Here is a 17,596-nt window from a genome sequence, read left to right as displayed (position 1 = left end):
TCGCTTTTCAGAAATGGGTTACGGGAGACACATTTAATTTCAGTTCCCCCTTGGATTTCTTCCATTTCCATTTCTCCTGTTACCAACAGCACAACTCCTCATCCCCGTCCCCGTCCCCCCCCCAACAGTGTATAAATTAATTTCCCCTAGTTCACTTTAACCTCTGTCTTAACTCAGTGGAAGCTGGTTTAACTTCTTGATCTAAAACCAACTGTAGTCAAGAGAAGTCTTTCCATGGGCATGGACAGGTTTTAGCTCTGGATGGGGAAACCCAGGTGAGACACTGCACTGCAACACCACTCCCCACGTCCTGCTGAGTTCCGCATACTTCAGCAGGCACAGGAGCAGGAATTGTCCCCAGTTTCACTCTCTCCAAAGTATGGGATAACGTAAAGCTTTGTATTGCACGGGAAACTACACAAATGGGAGGTGGCAAACTTGTAGGTGATACAGTCGAAGTCTTGTGGCTGATGCCTCCAAGAGTTCAAAATCACTGCAGTGAGGTAACTTGGGAAACTATAAATTCATTGATTTTGCTAGGTCAGAGAAATTTTGTGAAACTCTACTCTGTCTCTCAGCTACAAAACCACAAGGTATCTGTAGTGGCATACTCTGCGACTGAATGCCTGTTGTCCTTACAGACAGCATTCTGCACACATAACTGAGATTATCACACGCAAAAATAATGAGGGAGGGGAAAAAAAAATAGAAAAATGCATCTTAGAAGTTACTTATGTTTAATGCTTAAAAGTCTGAATGCACAAACAATAATCTACCATTATAGAAGTACTGGTGGTCAATACAATGCATTAGAACTATGTACAATGACACAGTTTAGTATCAAAATCTTTCTACAATGTAGAGTATTACGAAACTGTTAATGACATCAAACACTAAGCACTTAAGACACCATTTTTTTGCTACCACATTTGGAACTTCAATGAACAGTCCATTTTAACTTGCAGCATCAATCCATTTCTAGTATGAAATTAAGTAATTTTCTACTTATACAATAAGATTTATCTACACGGGTCTTTTGATTTTGATCCATAGCAGCAAAGGCACTGTACATCAGCAGATCCACAGACTTAAAGATTTTTTTTAAAGCATTCAAAAAAAAAGTCACAGATCATAGGTTAACAGCAACAACAACAACATAAAAAGATAACACGTTGTCTCTGGCACAATGGCTCAGTCTGCGTCTGTTTTAGGGACATCCAATCAAGACTTGGATTGAACTGCTGGCGAACAAAGCAAGTCCTTATCCCAATGAGAATCCATTCCTTTTTGTATGTCGGAATGAGTACTCTTGTAAATCCTACCTCGGAGGTCATTGCTTTTGTAGTTTGTATATTGGTAGGCATCCATTCTTATTTCAGTGCAGTTTCCAAAGAACATATCAAATATTTTTCATAATCTCTTGTAATTGAAAAATTGCCCAAAGACACATATCCCCATTTTCAAGGAAACATTGCAAAAGTTTCCAGAAGTAACAAAGGTGATTCTTTGAGGCAACTTATTGTACTCTCTACAATATAACAAAGAGAGGTGTTTATATTAAAAAACCTAGCTTGACACCAAAATGCTTTATGTTTATCAACAGAAAAGCATTGAGAACAAATCTGTACACAAGATGCTATATTAACATTGCAAATATATAAATTAGCACATTCTTACTTAAAGTGAATTTAATTTAGATGTGAACTGAATTTGCCATTCATCACAGGCATGTAGATTACTGGCTACAGTTTGCAATTTCCTAAGTTTCCAAGACTGTCTAAAATAGTTAAGATACAGCATCTTCCCACCAAATAATTATACTGTAATAACACTTAGAGGTCTCATCCAAGAACAGGACTAAAAAATATAACAAAGTTTATTTTTTTTAAATAGAAACTACAAGTCTATTTAGTGTAACTTTAACTATCTCCTGAACATCCTTCTCCAAGATCCCCAATTCATCCACCTGCAAAAACACAAAGTATACAATGCACCTTTCAAACTAAAGCCGGGCCAGACAGCTTTATTTAGTCAGTTCATTGTTAGAAAGCCTTCTTTAAACAAAATAAATACATTACAGCTATAATACATAATTAAAGAGTCAAGTTCACTGTTAAGTATGCTTATTCCATCTTCTTCCAAGTAGATATCTGACAATTTGGTATCACAAGTTCTTAATGAGCATTCACAAATCAATAGCAAGTTAAGAAGGTAAAAATAAATTCCACAACTGTGATGAGCATTTAAGTTCTCAGTTTAGAAAGAAAAAAAAAAAGGAATATACAGCAAAGTGCTAGGAGAAGGAGTTCTGTCTGCATTCAGATTTGTCTCTAATAAATAACTTCATAGACTGTAGCTTTCTTGTCCCCAGAGCCAGTGACAATGTATTTGTCATCCACAGAGATATCACAGCTAAGCACAGATGAGGATTCTTTGGACTACAAGGAAGATAAAAAAAAGAAGAAAATTATGTCTTTCCAATCCTTCAATCCAGAAGGGCTTGAAGATTAATTGGAAGAGTTTATAGAGAGGGAATACACTGAAAGCTCATTTAAATATCAGTACTGTAGTGGCAGCTTTTGTTACAAGACTGTTTCTCCAAACTTGTTCCACCTAAAGCTCTATGGCAACAAAAAACAGCAGCAGAAAGGGAAGTGAATGTTACGGACCTAGAGATAATCCATCAATCAAACAAAAAGAAGCAGTCCTTTCTATACACTTTACAAGCAATGAGCATTTATTAATATTTTATACGTTAGCTTTTGCATAAAAATGAATGAAAAGCCATCTTCTTTCCTCCCTTTTTTGTTGTGAATCAGAAATCTGTATGGAGAAGCACTACAAAGCCCTACCCACCCACAGGTATGAAACAAAGAGACTCCACAGAAGTAACTGTATCTCCTCTCAACTATTTCCCCAACACAGAAGACAAAAGCCTCGCACAAAGGAATTTACATTATCAGGGAGGACGCAAATACGAAAAGATACTGTGGTGGAATAGGGTGCACAACAGTGTACAGCAGGTGAATGGGAGACAGGATACACCAGGATGCAGTAGCTCTGTCTCTCCCAGCTTGTCTGTCTTTTCTGAGATCATGTGTACGTATTGTCACATTTTACTTGCTGTTTCAGTGCGTGTTTTCTTTACGTAACGTATGTCCACATTCTTTTCTGCCTGTCACTGCAAGAGCTAAACACTTCCCAATCATGCTAAGTTTTTGCCAAGAAACCTCTGCTGCACTACACAGGAAGTTTCTTTCTCTACCCCTCATTAAGAAACCTGAACTGGGGTTTTAACGTCACTGTCAAGGGAGATGTGTTCCTGTTAGGACAATCAGGCTTTCTGTGGGAGGTGGTTCTGGAGCTGAATAGCCTCCACTAAGAAAACTCAGACCTCAGCTTCCTCATGTCAAGGCAAGCTGCGCTGTCCCCAAAGGTGGAGACACAGCAGGTAACAGTACAGCTGACACCTGACCATTTAAACCAGAACACCAGTTAACTTAATTTAAAAAATTCCCAGCCTAGAGGTACCTGTAGGTGAAAGAAAAGAAGGACATGCCAAAAATCCCACTTTTCTTTACTGGTACTGAAATGCCATTAAAATAGGGCACAGAGGGATTAAAGACTATAGAAAGGTTACAACTTCCCGTTACACTACATCAGGCTCCTCCACAAGGATACAGTCTTCAGCTCAGGTGTCTGCCTGTCCAACCCACTGACTTTACACATCTCATTCAAGAAAAATACACGTGTTGAATATGACTTTCACTGTTTTAGCTACATTTTGGACCTTCAGTGCATGCTCACCTAATGACACGACTTGGGTAGGGTATTACAGCAATACACACAAGAAGGTGAGAAAGAGGGGTATTAAAAACAATTTTAGATTAAAGGGCTACTTTATTGTAAGAGCTAAATTACCCAAATGTTAGAAAGGACAAAAGTGTATCTCTCTTCAATTTCAGACAAAGTCTTAAAGGAATATAGTAACTAGCCAAGAATTTCCATTTAAAAACTCCTTAAGCTAATGACAGACCCTGAGATGTGCAGCTCTACTGCACTGTAATGTATGTGGAAAATAGCTTTTAGGAGATTATTACCTGGAATATGCTGGCTCCATAAGGTGTTCTCCAGGCATTAAGAAGATTATCTTTTCCAGTGCTTACAAACCATTTGCCTGCAACAGATTGTTTAAATGTTATTGTTGCATTTTGTTTCCAAGGAATGCACCCCAAGAAGCAGATTCATCATAAAAACAATGCATTCACACATTAATGGAAAACATATCCAAAGAAGAGTCACATTTTCATCTGGTTGCACTACAATGTTTGATCACAACATATGCAGTTCACACAAAAAAGCAGTCATACAGAATTTCTTAAATAATTTTAATACTTAAATTTCACATCTAATTTTTAACTATACCCCTCCTTTAATTTAAAGGTAATCTTGAACAAATTTCTCAGGAGGGAAAACCCTGGCATAGAAAGATTTGCTTACCACAGTGAGCAAATTTGAGTGACAACACACAGCTCTCATGAAGATGCAGCTGATACTTGTCTGGCTTAGTAACGTGCAGCACCTCGACATTACTGTTCTCCATTCCTACCGCCAACCACTCACCAGTTGGACAATAACCCAGTGAGAAGATCTGGAATTAGCACAGCGCATGCTTCAATCAGTAAAGGAATGAGCTTGAGATACTCAAAACTGACTCTTGCTACACTGTTAACACTATAAAAAGAAACACATTTTGGTCTACTACAGTTTTAAAAACATGATAATCCAATTACTATAGTAATCAAGATAAATTAGTTCATGTAAACAAAGCTCAATTAAAACTGCAATAGTGAAGCACTGAATCAAGCTATAAAAGTTAATGTCCTAGCTTATCTGACAGCATTTAAAAATATTTTCTTATGACATTTTTGAACAAGAATCTACAGAAACATAAACAGATTGCACACAGGAACACCTTAATCTGGCAATTCTTTTATAAAAGGGATTCTCCACTACTCTCATGGGAGAAGTACTAATCTGTCAAATAGTCATAATCCAGAAAGATGTTTAGCTGCCACATAAAAAAAAAAAAAAAGTGTGACACCAAGTGAAAAATTCTTTGGAGTTCTCTTTGAGCCTGTTTTTTTTGCTTTAAAAAAAACCCCCAAAACCAAAAGTGCTTGTTTTAGAAAACCATGACAGATTTTTCTTAACATGCCAAAGCTTCTGAGATTGAACCTGTGATGTGAAGTCATGTTGCTGTAGCTGTCTCCCTTCTCTGAGATCCCAGGATCTGACTGTATTGTCCAAGCCTCCCGTCCATAGTTTGGTGCCGTCATTAGAAATGTCAATACAGCTTGCTCCATCCGTGTGGCCCTGAAATTGCCTGAAAATATTGAAAGAAGATATGCACATTCTCACACTGGAAAGAGTCGGTTCTGAGCGTGTGTACAAAATACCTCCATTTTCTTTTAGTCCCTGAGATGCAGCCATTAAAGACAACAGTAACATAGATTCCAATAGCAATCTGAGATTAATGTAAACTCCGGGATGACCACGTGAGTTTTGTGATGAATTGATGAAGCAATCATCCAAGCACTAATTTGATTTCAAAAAGCACACTTTACGAGTCAGACACTCCAGGGATCTTTGATGCTGTGTGACACCCACTATTCAACCTAAAATACCCCACTCCCTCCAAAGGAATGTAGCATGATTGTCAAAATTCACTTAGTTTAAGAAGAATCTGCAAGTCACCAACAAAGCTGGAAAAAAAAAAAGCAGTCTAAATGGGAACATCAGGGAGTAAAAGCCTGCCTTTACATGCAATACTGATATATTACATATAACAACATACCCACAGTGCAGTGCACAGAGAAGCTCTGTACGACTGGCTCCTGCCTCAGCATATGTTAGCGTTGAGCAGCAACCCATACTCCTAAGATGCTAAGTTTGCAACACAGTAATTTACATGCATCTTTACCCAAGACATACTTGCTGGAGCACTGATTAAAGAGATTGGAGTGTGAGCAGTGTATTGCATAGAAACAAAGAAAACCATCTGCTCAAAGAACCTACAGCAGTGTCAACACCAGCTCATCTTAGGAAATTATAGTTATGGGCTGCTCAACAGTCCTGGAATTATGAAACTCTCAAAACCTATAAACAATTTATAGACCTTTGTCAAGGTATTACCATGGCTATTACCTAGCAATGAAATACTGGAAGCAGCTATGCAGACACCACAGAGAAAATAGCATATGTACGCAGAACAACATGTAAGGCTGTGTCTAATTAATTCTTCACAACCTGATGATCCAGTTCTGTCAACCTACCTTACTAAAGTTTGGTTATGCAGATCCCACACTGCAATGTTCCCATCGCTACAGCAAGAGAAGCAGACCTTGGAATCGGGGCTGATAGCTAGGGCATAGCAAGCCGGAGCAGAAGATGTCAGCTCTGCTTTGATGCGAGGAGTTGGAGCTGCCAGGTCCCAAATGGATAACGTGCTGGCTTCCCCACCAACAATCAGGGTGCGGCCATCGGGGAGCAATCTGCAGGAACGGATGTAGTTATCTCTGTTCTGTGGAGACAGAAGCCATCACGAGATTACTCATGAGGAAAGGAAAACAGCATTAACATGAGAGCAGAAATCCATAAAAGTATTGTATTCCCTCCTGGTTTTAATGAGCCATTTATACTTATGACAATGATAAAGTATATTAATGCCAGAAAATTACATGACATTAGGGAAGTACTTAAACTTGATCTACAAAATTCAGTAGTGAGAGATATTTAATCTTAATTAGCATCAAAATGCAAAGACCTGAACCCAGCCCAAAACAATTCAAGATAGCTGTATTCGACAGCTTGTGTAGAAAGTTACATTTTTATACTGTTTATTTCAGCACATTAACCTCTCGGCATGGGGGAGTACCAAATTCCCTGCATGCTCCCCCCGCCTCTGTTCCAGTGAGACTTGCTGCCACCTTCTAGGAGATGTCAGAGGAAAATATTTGGGCAATTTTCTTCATTTGTGTAGCAACTTGTGTAGCAATTCATTATGTCTACATGTGCTGCACAGTTCTCATTTTACTGCCTCTGTAACGAGAAGCAACATCTTACCAAGAACTGGTAAATGACACGAGAAAAGCTGCTAACAATGGTTCATCTTGTTAGCACATTCCAATAATTTGTGAATAACACTCAGGGATATTTTTAATTGTCATATTAAGACAGGGCAATGCATTCACACACATACACAGATACAAAATATGTGACACAATCTTTAAATATTCTCAGAGAATACAGCTGCAAGACAGCAATTTTTAGCATGATAGGATATCAAGCTTTAAGATTGCCAACAAATGTCAAAGTTTATAAACAATATTTGCTGTGCTGTCTTTGATCTTTCCCCCTACCAAAACAATTTTAGGATATTAAAGATATTTTGATTCATTGGGGGGAAAAAAACACAAGTACGTCAAGGAACATACTTCAAACTCAGTTCTAAAAGAAACAAGAAAATTACAAATGAAATATCAAGCTTCAATACCAATGACAGCACTCAAATAGCCACTGGTTTTTGTACCTTAACAGTATCATTTCAATCTTAACACAACCTGCTATCTTCTTCCACTGTCGTATGCTGCTGTTCACCTACCAGACAGTCCAGCTGGGAGACAGGGCTCTTGTTGCCAGGGTGGCTGATGTCCCAGACTTTGACGCACCCCTTCCCACCCGTGTACACATGTCTTGTGGGGTTGCTGATCGTAACTGCACACACAACTTCCCCGTGGTTCAGAGTGTTGATCTGACGGGCATGGCGAGGGATTCCTGGACCGATGAGGGCATCAGGAGGGAAAGGAACCGGCTGCATCTGACCATCTGCACTTACATGAAATGAGTATGCTCTGAGGGCAAAAAAAAGATAGGGGGTGATTTAAGAAGTTTTTCTTCAAGTCTATTTAAGAAAACAGAATTAAAGGTGTTGTTCTGCTGTGGGCATTCAGATTGTGCACTTGGCTCCTTTTGCAATCTTTTTAATCATGTGAAGAAGAAATTATTTATAGCATGGCCCTCAAAGCATAAACTTAGGTACTCTTCTTTTAACATGGAAAGTCAAGCACCACCTACCAATCAAATGAGCTTTTACAACTCATGCAATGATGATTTCTGGCATGAGTGAAGATACATGACGCTACTCTTAAACTTGGGGCACGGGGAGACCACCGCATGCAGAGAAGGGAAGGAAGGTCGGGTCAGGGCCCCTCGGAAGACAGAAAGAGTTGGCTGGCTGCTGCAGAGCATGGTGGGTAGCTAAGTGCCAGGGGACATTTGCTTGCTCCCTTACTGACTGTAATGTGCAAACTTCAGCTGGACTGCTGCCAAGCTGCCCCAAACGCACTGTGGGTCCCATGCCCCTCAAATGAAACTGCCCAGGCACTATACCTAAGGGTGCAGTGAAACCTCCACTGTCAAGTCCTCAAGGCACAGTTGCTGACATCTGACATGACAGACCAGCAAAAATGCACTGGAATTTTTTCCCTTCTTTTGGGCTTGCTGTCTTTTTTCTTTTTCTTTTTTTTCCTTTCTTTTTTTTTCCCCTTTCTTTTTTTTTTTTTCTTTTTTTTTTTTTTTGTGTGGACCTGACACAACAACTACAAATCCCAATTTCTCTTGCCAGAATCAGGGCTCTCACTGAGAAAAAATGTGTTGTGTGACTGCCAGTTATGCCACCTGTGAATAACCTATCAACAGCTTCCTCTCAGAATATTTTCCAGGGAGAACAGTTAGGTTGTGAAATTGTCTTGTTCTGAGACGCTACCTGACACATCACATCTATTACAAGAGCACAAACTTTATAAGAGGGGTCACCTACACATACGAGGTACTTAATTTCCTTAGACCTAAAAAATCATCATAGTGCTGATGAAAAATCCATTGTCACAATGGTGGGATGAGAAGAGCTCACCAAAAAAAATCGTTTTGTGAGAACACTTAGGAAGATCACTTCCTTAATTATTACTTCAAAGTCACCAAAGAAGGCAGTCTTCAGAATTCAACTACTGAATTTGTTATTTAAGATTCATAGGGCATTAACACTAGAACAATAATTTTCAGTGGGACAAAATGCAACTGTATATTCACCTTTCTGCCCTATTCTCAGAGCCTGACACACTCTTCTCATCCTGTGCTCTGTTTCTTGTTCCAGCAGGTCTGAGTGACAGATCACATCATTCTCCATTTTTTGACATTAAACACATTCAGGAAAGGATAGGACAGATTTCTGTGGTTGTCAGAAGCAGCAAACTGCCTATATGAGTAGAATTAGGGTTCGATTATCACCACAGGAATCTGAAATATCTTCCTTGTTATGTCCCTAATTCCTGTTTGCTGCAGGAAGGTACTGAAAAAAGCATCTGATGGTCACCTGAAATCTCTAACAAAACAAGTGGAACTTCATTATCATCTTTTCTGATTTCTGTATGCAGTCACTCTCTGCAGAGCCATGTTCAGCACTGAATGTATGATACTTCTGTCAGCCAAAGTGATTTTTAGCATGCTTATAAAGTACACAGGGAACATATTTAACAATTACAGAAATAAAGCTTAGATCTGGAGTGATCTGTGACTCCATTATTCTCACTGTATTCATTACTCCATACCAGCACGTGTGATTAAACTGTTGCTTTGTTGCTTGGTCTGGTTTTGTGGTGGTTGAGTGGTTTTTTTTTTTCCCCACTCTGAGAACTAACACCGCATGTTGCTTATTTGAAGTACTCTAAATATCTTACAAATATCTGACACTATAAACACCTGGCGAGCACTTTTTTCTTCTTTTCACATTAGCTACCTTTTCTATTTATATATTGTACAATCCTCAGCATTTTGATATATTTCCAAAGTGAAAAGAGAGTTATTAGGGCCCAGATCCCTGATGTGCCACACGCTGCCCGCTCCATTTCAACAGACACTCAACAGTGCAGAGAATTTATACAACTTTTGCTCTAAGGGAAAGGAAGAGTAAATGAGAAAGCAACAATCCTGAACCATAGCTGTGAAAAGTACTGCACTTAAGATGAAGAAAAATCAATGCAATCATGCTAAAACAACCACAGATTTCAAAGGTTTCAGGTGCTATGGCAGACAAATGACAGTTACATTTAAATGTTTAAAACAGTCATTAATATGTCAACAACATTCAAAAACCTTGGAGATGCACCAGAATTCAACCGGTTTGATTTCAGTTTGTCTCATGTTTTATTCCCCCCATCTCTAACATGAGTGAGATGTGAGCAGGGAGGTCGCTGCACCCCTGGTATTGCCATTTCTCAGACCACAGCAAGCAAAGCCTGGTAGAGCCGGTCACCCTTGCTTCCAGGCAACCGACTCCACCAAGGATAAACTTGAACCCAGCGAACATTTGAACATTACATCAAGACATTTCTAAGTACCTGCTGCATGTGTATGATGAAGATCTGTGCCCTGCAGAATTTTTAATGCAGGCAGCTGGTCCAGAAGCTGCTGCACACCAATTTCCAAACTCGCCTTACGCAGCGACCTACCAGGGCAACACAACTAGCAGAAAAGTCAACTTGAGGTGGTAACTAGTGTGTGACGTCTGAGAGAGCTGGACATGGTTTATGATTTGTGTGACACATTATGTACAAGAGCAGTTACAGGCACTAGGACTGATCACTTGTCACCATGATACGTTATTAATCCTGCATGTCCATAAGCTCACTGGCAGGTAAGTGTACGCGTTTACTCACACGCGTGCAAGTGTGTTACTAACCCCCAACCACTCCTCCACAAACATGTTCATATGTACGAGCGTGAGAGAAAGAATGGCACAGACAACCCCTCCCCTTCAAACTCTCCAGTATTAGCTGGTCACAGTTTCCCACAAGTGTCATGCGAGAAGTGGAACCTGAGGACCCTTACATAAAATCTGGATCAATATGGTTTGCATCACTGTTTTATTTTTTCCCCTCTCTTACTCAAGAGGGATGTGAGCAGAGAGTTCTTCATATCTGTGTAATTCTTTTTCTGAGGCTCACAACAAGCGAAGCCTGGTAGAGCATGTCACCTTCTACGGTCAGTTCCATCAAGGAAGAATTTGAACACTGTGATACGATAATTCTTTCCAGTATTTTCAATCAAACAAAACGTTTTGGTGTTCCTTTCTCTGCACATTGCTGGTGTTCCTTTCTCTGCACACTGCTGTTCATAGCAGCTGATAAGTTTGCAAATAATTGCAAGGCTTTTGTGAAAAAAGAAATCACTTTTTTAAACTGAGCAGCAGAGTACAGTGGAGATGGAAAGCTGAGATCCCATTCCAGTTTGCATTTCCATATAAACCAACCAGTCAGATTCAGCATGTAACACCTTGAAGTTCAGCTCCTTTTTCCATTTATTTCTGTCTCCTTTACTCTATGCCACCCAGTCCTTGTTGGCTGCTATTAGTCTTCAAAACAAATTTCCAAATGCACCTTTAAGATTAAACAGTGTTTCTCCTGCCCTTGCCAAATAGCTATATTTATTCCTATTCGCACAATAGTTTTCAGTAGCTAAGAGGAATTCCAGCCAGCAAGGGAACACAACTTAACAGATGATTGACTTTTAAAGTTGCATGTTTGATACTCACGGTTTTCCTCCTGGGATGCCTGTGAGATTGGGAGGGATGCCTGGGACTCGCATGTGATGATGTGGATCAAAACCAACCTATAGTTTTCCCCAGTCAAAACAAAAAGGTGTATTAAAGATGGAGTTAGGCAAAGGAAGACTGTTTAATTCATGTTCTCCATAGCACACTCCCCAAATCACAAAGAGACTGAACTAGATTTAACCCCGCAGGTCTTACATTTAATATAAACTGCTTTCAAGACCAAACGCACTAGCGGCAAACACTTACCACCGGAGATCTCCCGTAAGCTGCTGCTGCTGCTGCTGCTGCAGCTGCTGCACTCATTTGAGGGGAAATATTGTGTAGACCGGCGTAGGCAGCTCCAGGGCTAGTCAGCTCCCCGTTCATACCAGCATGTGGCACGATCCCAAATGGAGTAGGATAAGGACACGGCACTGCCATAGGTGTCCTTAAACCTGAAGCTATTGAGGGGAAAAAAAGAGAGGAGTCACACAGCCAGCCCAGACCCATCAGATGAAATGTGAGTTTGGCAAACAGTAAAATAAATAAATAAATAAATAAATAAATAAATAAATAAATAAATAAATAAAATATACACACACACACACACACACATGCTGTACTAAAGTGCTGAGGTGCTGAAGAACCAGCTGAGCATCCAGTTTAAGCAGCTGTAATATACTGCCCTGTCACTGCAGACTTAAAGGGAGCCTGGTTAGTGACAAATGGCCACCTTTTCACACCATCAGAATATGGACACTAACCTAGCGGATCCACACCTGGGGGTTTGCCAGGCACTGGCCTCAGTCCCGGAGTGGAGTTGCTGCCCGGAGTTGGGGCATCAGTCCGTGGAGTTGGGGTATTTGATTTAGACACAGGAGTGGTAGATTTCTCATTCTAAACACCAAAAAGGAAAATGGAAGACAGTTTGTTAGTTATTTTACTTTTTTAGCTAGCAGTTGGAAAGAGAGCCAATGACAACCAGACTGTGCATGATCAGTGAGATTTAGCTTTTGGGTTTCAACAGTCCCTGACAATGAAGAGAAGCTGCAGAGACACTGAAAAAGACGGAATGGCTTTGGAAATTAACTACAGCCTTCACAGCTTTCCTTGTCGGGGGCATCCTTATGATTCAGAATAAGGTCCATGACTGAAATCATCGCCGTCTGACAATTATATTGGCGGCATATGTGAAATCTGTCAGTGGTCTCACTCTCCTCATGGTGGACCTGCTCCCATTACAATTATGAGTTTCTGTGAAAGGCAACTGCTGGCTGGACAAGAAGAGCAGAAAAAAAACCTACAACTGACCAACAACTCATGCCCAAATGTGGTGCTGGAAACACAGGACGAGACAGTGATGGTTATAAAGTCAGGCACTGTGCAATGCTGCTCTTGTGACAAGCTTGTTCATCAGACAAATCACTGACTCCTGGACCTGAACCTGTCATTCCATCACCCTTCCAGAGAACTACATTCACTTTAAGCTTTCTTTTATTTATTTTATTTCTTTAAATAATCACGTACCTGACCTGTGAAGAACTGAGAGGGGAGTTACTGTGCAGCTCAGGAAGGTGATTAACTGTGGTCACAAACAGGAAAGGAAAGAACACCCCTGACTTGCAGGCAGCTCTTGGTTTTTTTTGCATTGTGATTTGCAATGCAAGTCAAGGAAGGCTCTTGTAAATGACAGATTACTTTTTAGATAGAAAATAAAAATTATTGTTGTTGTATATGGCCTGGTAATTCAAACAAAGCTAACAACCAAATCACATCCAAGCAGGGAACTGAATTTGCTATAAACCACAGTACAGAAAAACAGCTCAAGAAACCCCTGTGTACTCTTATTTATTCTCAGAATGACAGTTTTTCATATGGGGGAGGAGAAAAACGTCTCTCAGCACAACACATCTATCATCTACCCACAGCACCAGTGAAAATAACCTCTTCCTAACCCAAAAAAAGGCTGTGGATGTTCTCATTATTTTATTAAATTCCCCTGAAGAGATAAATTAAACACATTTTAAATTGATGCTTCATAGTGCTTTACTGATAGCTGTGGAAATCCAAATTGTGTCCAGACAGAAATCTGGTAAGCATGTGTTTCAGCATATGATCAGGGGTCAGGAGCATTTTGAAGCACTTACAAGGCTAAGTTCTTTGGATTTGGAGGAAGGAGTACTGCTGGAGGATGCAATAGACGCTGGACTAATTGGCGCATCTTTCTTCAGTAATCGAGTCTTGTCCAAGCCATTCTCCCGTGGAGAGTGTGCTGGGCTCCCTCGGGGAGAGGAAGGATCCTAAACATCAGTAACGTGGGTTAGTATAAAAACTTTATACTAGCCAGTAGTGCTTGTCTTGAGCAATTCTCACTTTGGAATCAAGATCTGTCATAAAAAGTGACATCTTCCTTCAGTCCTTAATTGATTTAGCTGATAAAATTGTAAAATCGAGATGGATTAAAGACACTTCATTAAAGACAACTTTTTTTTTTTTAAAGTAAGCCTTAAAATTTGAGGCCATTAACCATGAAAAATAATGTTAAAAAATTTATGGATATTGAAATAGGCAAGTAAATCTCATTTGTCAGGTGACAGACTGAAAAGGTTTGAGGCACTTGGCAGACCTGACAAAGTTCACAAATGAAGTCATGGCCAGAGTGAAGGAAAACACAGACACCATTACAAGATGCATCCAATCTGCTGTGCTGTGCTGGCTTCAAATATCTCAAGCAGACTTTTGGTTCATACAAGAAACAAAAAGGTCCTTTGTAGAAATAAACATTACATATCTGGACATGAGCTGACAATCCTGAACATAAGCTGACAACGTGCGCTCGCAGCCCAGAAGGCCAATCACATCCTGGGCTGCACCAAAAGAAGCGTGGCCAGCAGGTTGAGGGAGATGATTCTGCCCCTCTACTCTGCTCTGGTGAGACCCCACCTGCAGTACTGCATCCAGCTCTGGAGCCCTTGGCACAGGAAAGACATGGACCTGTTGGAGCAGGTCCAGAGGAGGGCCACAAAAATGATCAGAGGGTTGGAGCACCTCTCCTGTGAAGAAAGGCTGAGAGAGTTGGCGTTATTCAGCCTGGAGAAGAGAAGGCTCCAGGGAGACCTTACTGTGGCCTTACAAAGGGGGCTTATAAGAAAGACGGGGACAGACTTTTTAGTAGGGCCTGTTGTGATAGGACAAGGGGTAATGGTTTTAAAGTAAAAGAGGGTAGATTTAGACTAGATATAAGGAAGAAAGTTTTTACAATGAGGGTGGTGAGACACTGGAACAGGTTGCCCAGAGAGGTGGTAGATGCCCTGTGCCTGGAAACATTCAAGGTCAGGTTGGACGGGGCTCTGAGCAACCTGATCTAGCTGAAGATGTCCCTGCTCATTGCAGGGGGGTTGGACTAAATGACCTTTATAGGTCCCCTCCAACCGAAACTATTCTATGATTCTACGATTCTATCTGATTTGCATTCTAAAGAAAGACAACCTGACCGGATTCCCTCAGGCATTTCAAGCTCCTTTGTGAAGGCAAAGGCTGTAATCTTATTCATATACCCAATATGCACAGAAACCACTGAACACACCCCCACCACCACCACTGTAAGGTACAAAAACCACCATTGTGTATACCTCATTGGAAACATCAACTACCAAGTTGTCATCACTCTTTTCACCATCGCTGTCCTACAATGACAAATCACAATGTGTTAAAAACATTTAATATCCCAACGTCTCTTAAGCACTAAGAAAAAATAAACCAATGAAATGCAAGACTGCTCACAACTATGCAACATAGCATTTACTTTTACCAAGCTTTATGTGATAATAAAATTGTAATATTTAGGTCACCTATAGGGCTTCTCCTTAACAGGTTGCCACAGCTACAGCATTCTTCCCTGTTTTCACATTGGTGAACAAGGACACAGGATGAAAACCCTCAACCTCAACCAAAGTTGCACTGCACTGAGAAGCGGAGCCAAGCTAAAGTCCAGATCTACCAAGTCCCAGCCTAACTAATGCTCAGTCCTCTTGTCACACGCCTTCCAGGTGCTCTGTATTTATACTGTTAAAAACAATATCAATCCTACACACCGAAACCTTCCACCTAACATAGATTTTAGAGGCAGGCAGTAAGAATCTGTTAAAATTTTGACCCTCCATTTTAAAATTAGTTATGCATCAGAAATCAGGTGAAGTTACAGAGGAACACTGAAGTTCGACAACGTAGACAATTTACTCACGTAACGAGCTGCTATTTCCTTCTCTTCTGTTTTCTGTTTTTTACTATCTGAAGAATAATCTGTTGAATTTCTGTGCTTTTCTGCTGTTCTGAAACTGGCTGAGGGAGATACAGAAGAGCTCTGCAGTCAGAAAACAGATGGAGAAAACATCATCAGATGCTCATTCAAAACAGCAGTTCATTTGTCACTATCCCTCAATACAACTTAACCTGATAATATGATTTGGAGGTGTTCTCACAGATAGCCCTTTGGGTTTTAATCAGTGATAGCTACCCAGCAAGTGTCTTGTATTAAAAGTGTACAATGCATATTGCAAGAGACAGATAAAGGTGATCAGCGGATGGATCATAGTTGCTGTCTGCAGTGTCAATGGGATGAATGTAGAGCTACTTTCGACCATTTTATGAATACTGTGCATTGGCCTGGTTTTGGCTTGTTTCCTCTACAAATATGTAGGGTTAAATCAATACTCCCAGAAGAGGGGGGGTGGGGGGGGGTGGGGGGGGGGTGTGGTGTGTGTGTGTGTGTGTATATGTTTGCCTGTGTAAATCAAGAAGAACAAATTGGCTCAAGGTAAGTTACACGTCAGCAAACATTTGAATGAAGATTTCTAGCAAAGAAAGAAGCAAGCTTCTGAAGAGTCTCGCAGCAGTAAAGAACAGGGGAAAACACCTAAACTCATTTTATTTTGGTGCCTTTTACAATTACAGGCTGTGCCTGCAGTAGATGGAAACACAATGCAGTGGCTCAGGGAGTCTCTTGCCATTCTGCAGCCCTCACTTAGTAATGATCCTTAAAGAGCACACATATGGGACAGGAGAGAAAGGAAGATAATGTGTACTTTATGCACTGTCATCCAACAATTCTGCTCTAGTCCTTTAAACAAGGCAAATGACATTTATCAACTCCTACCATATTTCCAGAGCTTGGTGGAGCCTGTGTCTTGGTATACAAAAAAGGAAGTAATGAAAGATGCAAAGTTCCCTCTAGGATTGCTTTTAGCAGCAGCAGCAGCTTTTGGCCTTCGTTCAAGAAAGCATTTAAGCATGCGCTAAACTTTATCTCTCACTGAAGTCAACCGTTGAACGTACATAAGTAAGGATGTGTTCAGGCATTTTGCGGAATTGGAGCTGACAGGAATGAAGATGAAAATAATTGTCAGTTGAAACCCTGCTGACTGTTTCCAACTCTCTGTCCTCCTTATATAAGGGGGTGGGAGGAATAACAACCAAGGAAGTCCTTACTGCTGGATTTTAGATCCTCCCATTCATCCAGAAACACTGGTTTTGGATTAATGGGAACTTCCTCCACGCACTATGGGCAGCCGTAGTTCTGAATAAAACTGTACAACACAGCAATTTAATTTTGGGGTTTTCAGTGCACACCCCCCTAAGTTTATTTTATAGCTACTACCAGGAACGCAAACCAAGAAATTAGCATTTACATTGTGCAACTTCTGTTCCATCACTATTAACGAATTTATTCTTTTCCTTAACTTATTACACCACAAACTTCTGGTAAGGATTAAGAACCCTTAATCATAGAGGTTAAGCTGTGGTTGTTGCCCACGTCACATGAGAGAACATTTCTCCCTGCTGGGACACTCAGGTCCTCCTTTCCACTTCTCTAAAATTTCCAATTCTTGTCAACAGCAGCTCAGATTAATGAGTGGTGGAATTTGCAAAAATCTTCCATCTTTTTGA

The 17,596-nt window shown here is 40.4% G+C and overlaps 1 protein-coding gene across 6 annotated transcripts in view; it reads right to left on the bottom strand.

Annotated features, from left to right (window-relative positions):
- Positions 1-732: 732 nt before the first annotated feature.
- LOC142421709 (transducin-like enhancer protein 4) overlaps positions 733-17,596 on the bottom strand; it is a 101,600-nt gene continuing 84,736 nt past the window's right edge. For 3 of the 6 annotated variants that reach the window (XM_075526702.1, XM_075526703.1, XM_075526705.1), the window contains 12 exons: positions 15,894-16,013; positions 15,283-15,336; positions 13,798-13,950; positions 12,415-12,547; positions 11,918-12,111; positions 11,651-11,727; positions 7,664-7,913; positions 6,336-6,583; positions 5,239-5,386; positions 4,501-4,651; positions 4,101-4,177; positions 733-2,438 (listed from right to left, as the gene is read on the bottom strand). In XM_075526702.1, the coding sequence (XP_075382817.1) occupies positions 2,331-2,438; positions 4,101-4,177; positions 4,501-4,651; positions 5,239-5,386; positions 6,336-6,583; positions 7,664-7,913; positions 11,651-11,727; positions 11,918-12,111; positions 12,415-12,547; positions 13,798-13,950; positions 15,283-15,336; positions 15,894-16,013 (1,713 nt within the window). In that variant the 3' untranslated portion in view covers positions 733-2,330. The remainder of the gene's footprint in view (positions 2,439-4,100; positions 4,178-4,500; positions 4,652-5,238; positions 5,387-6,335; positions 6,584-7,663; positions 7,914-11,650; positions 11,728-11,917; positions 12,112-12,414; positions 12,548-13,797; positions 13,951-15,282; positions 15,337-15,893; positions 16,014-17,596) is intronic. The other 3 variants (XM_075526704.1, XR_012778956.1, XM_075526706.1) reach the window with 3 other exon arrangements.

This window comes from Mycteria americana, chromosome Z (genome assembly GCF_035582795.1).
Source record: "Mycteria americana isolate JAX WOST 10 ecotype Jacksonville Zoo and Gardens chromosome Z, USCA_MyAme_1.0, whole genome shotgun sequence".
In the NCBI taxonomy this organism is placed as follows: Eukaryota; Metazoa; Chordata; class Aves; order Ciconiiformes; family Ciconiidae; genus Mycteria; species Mycteria americana.
Note: the sequence above shows the minus strand (reverse complement) of the source record. Positions and strands in the feature narration are given on the sequence as shown.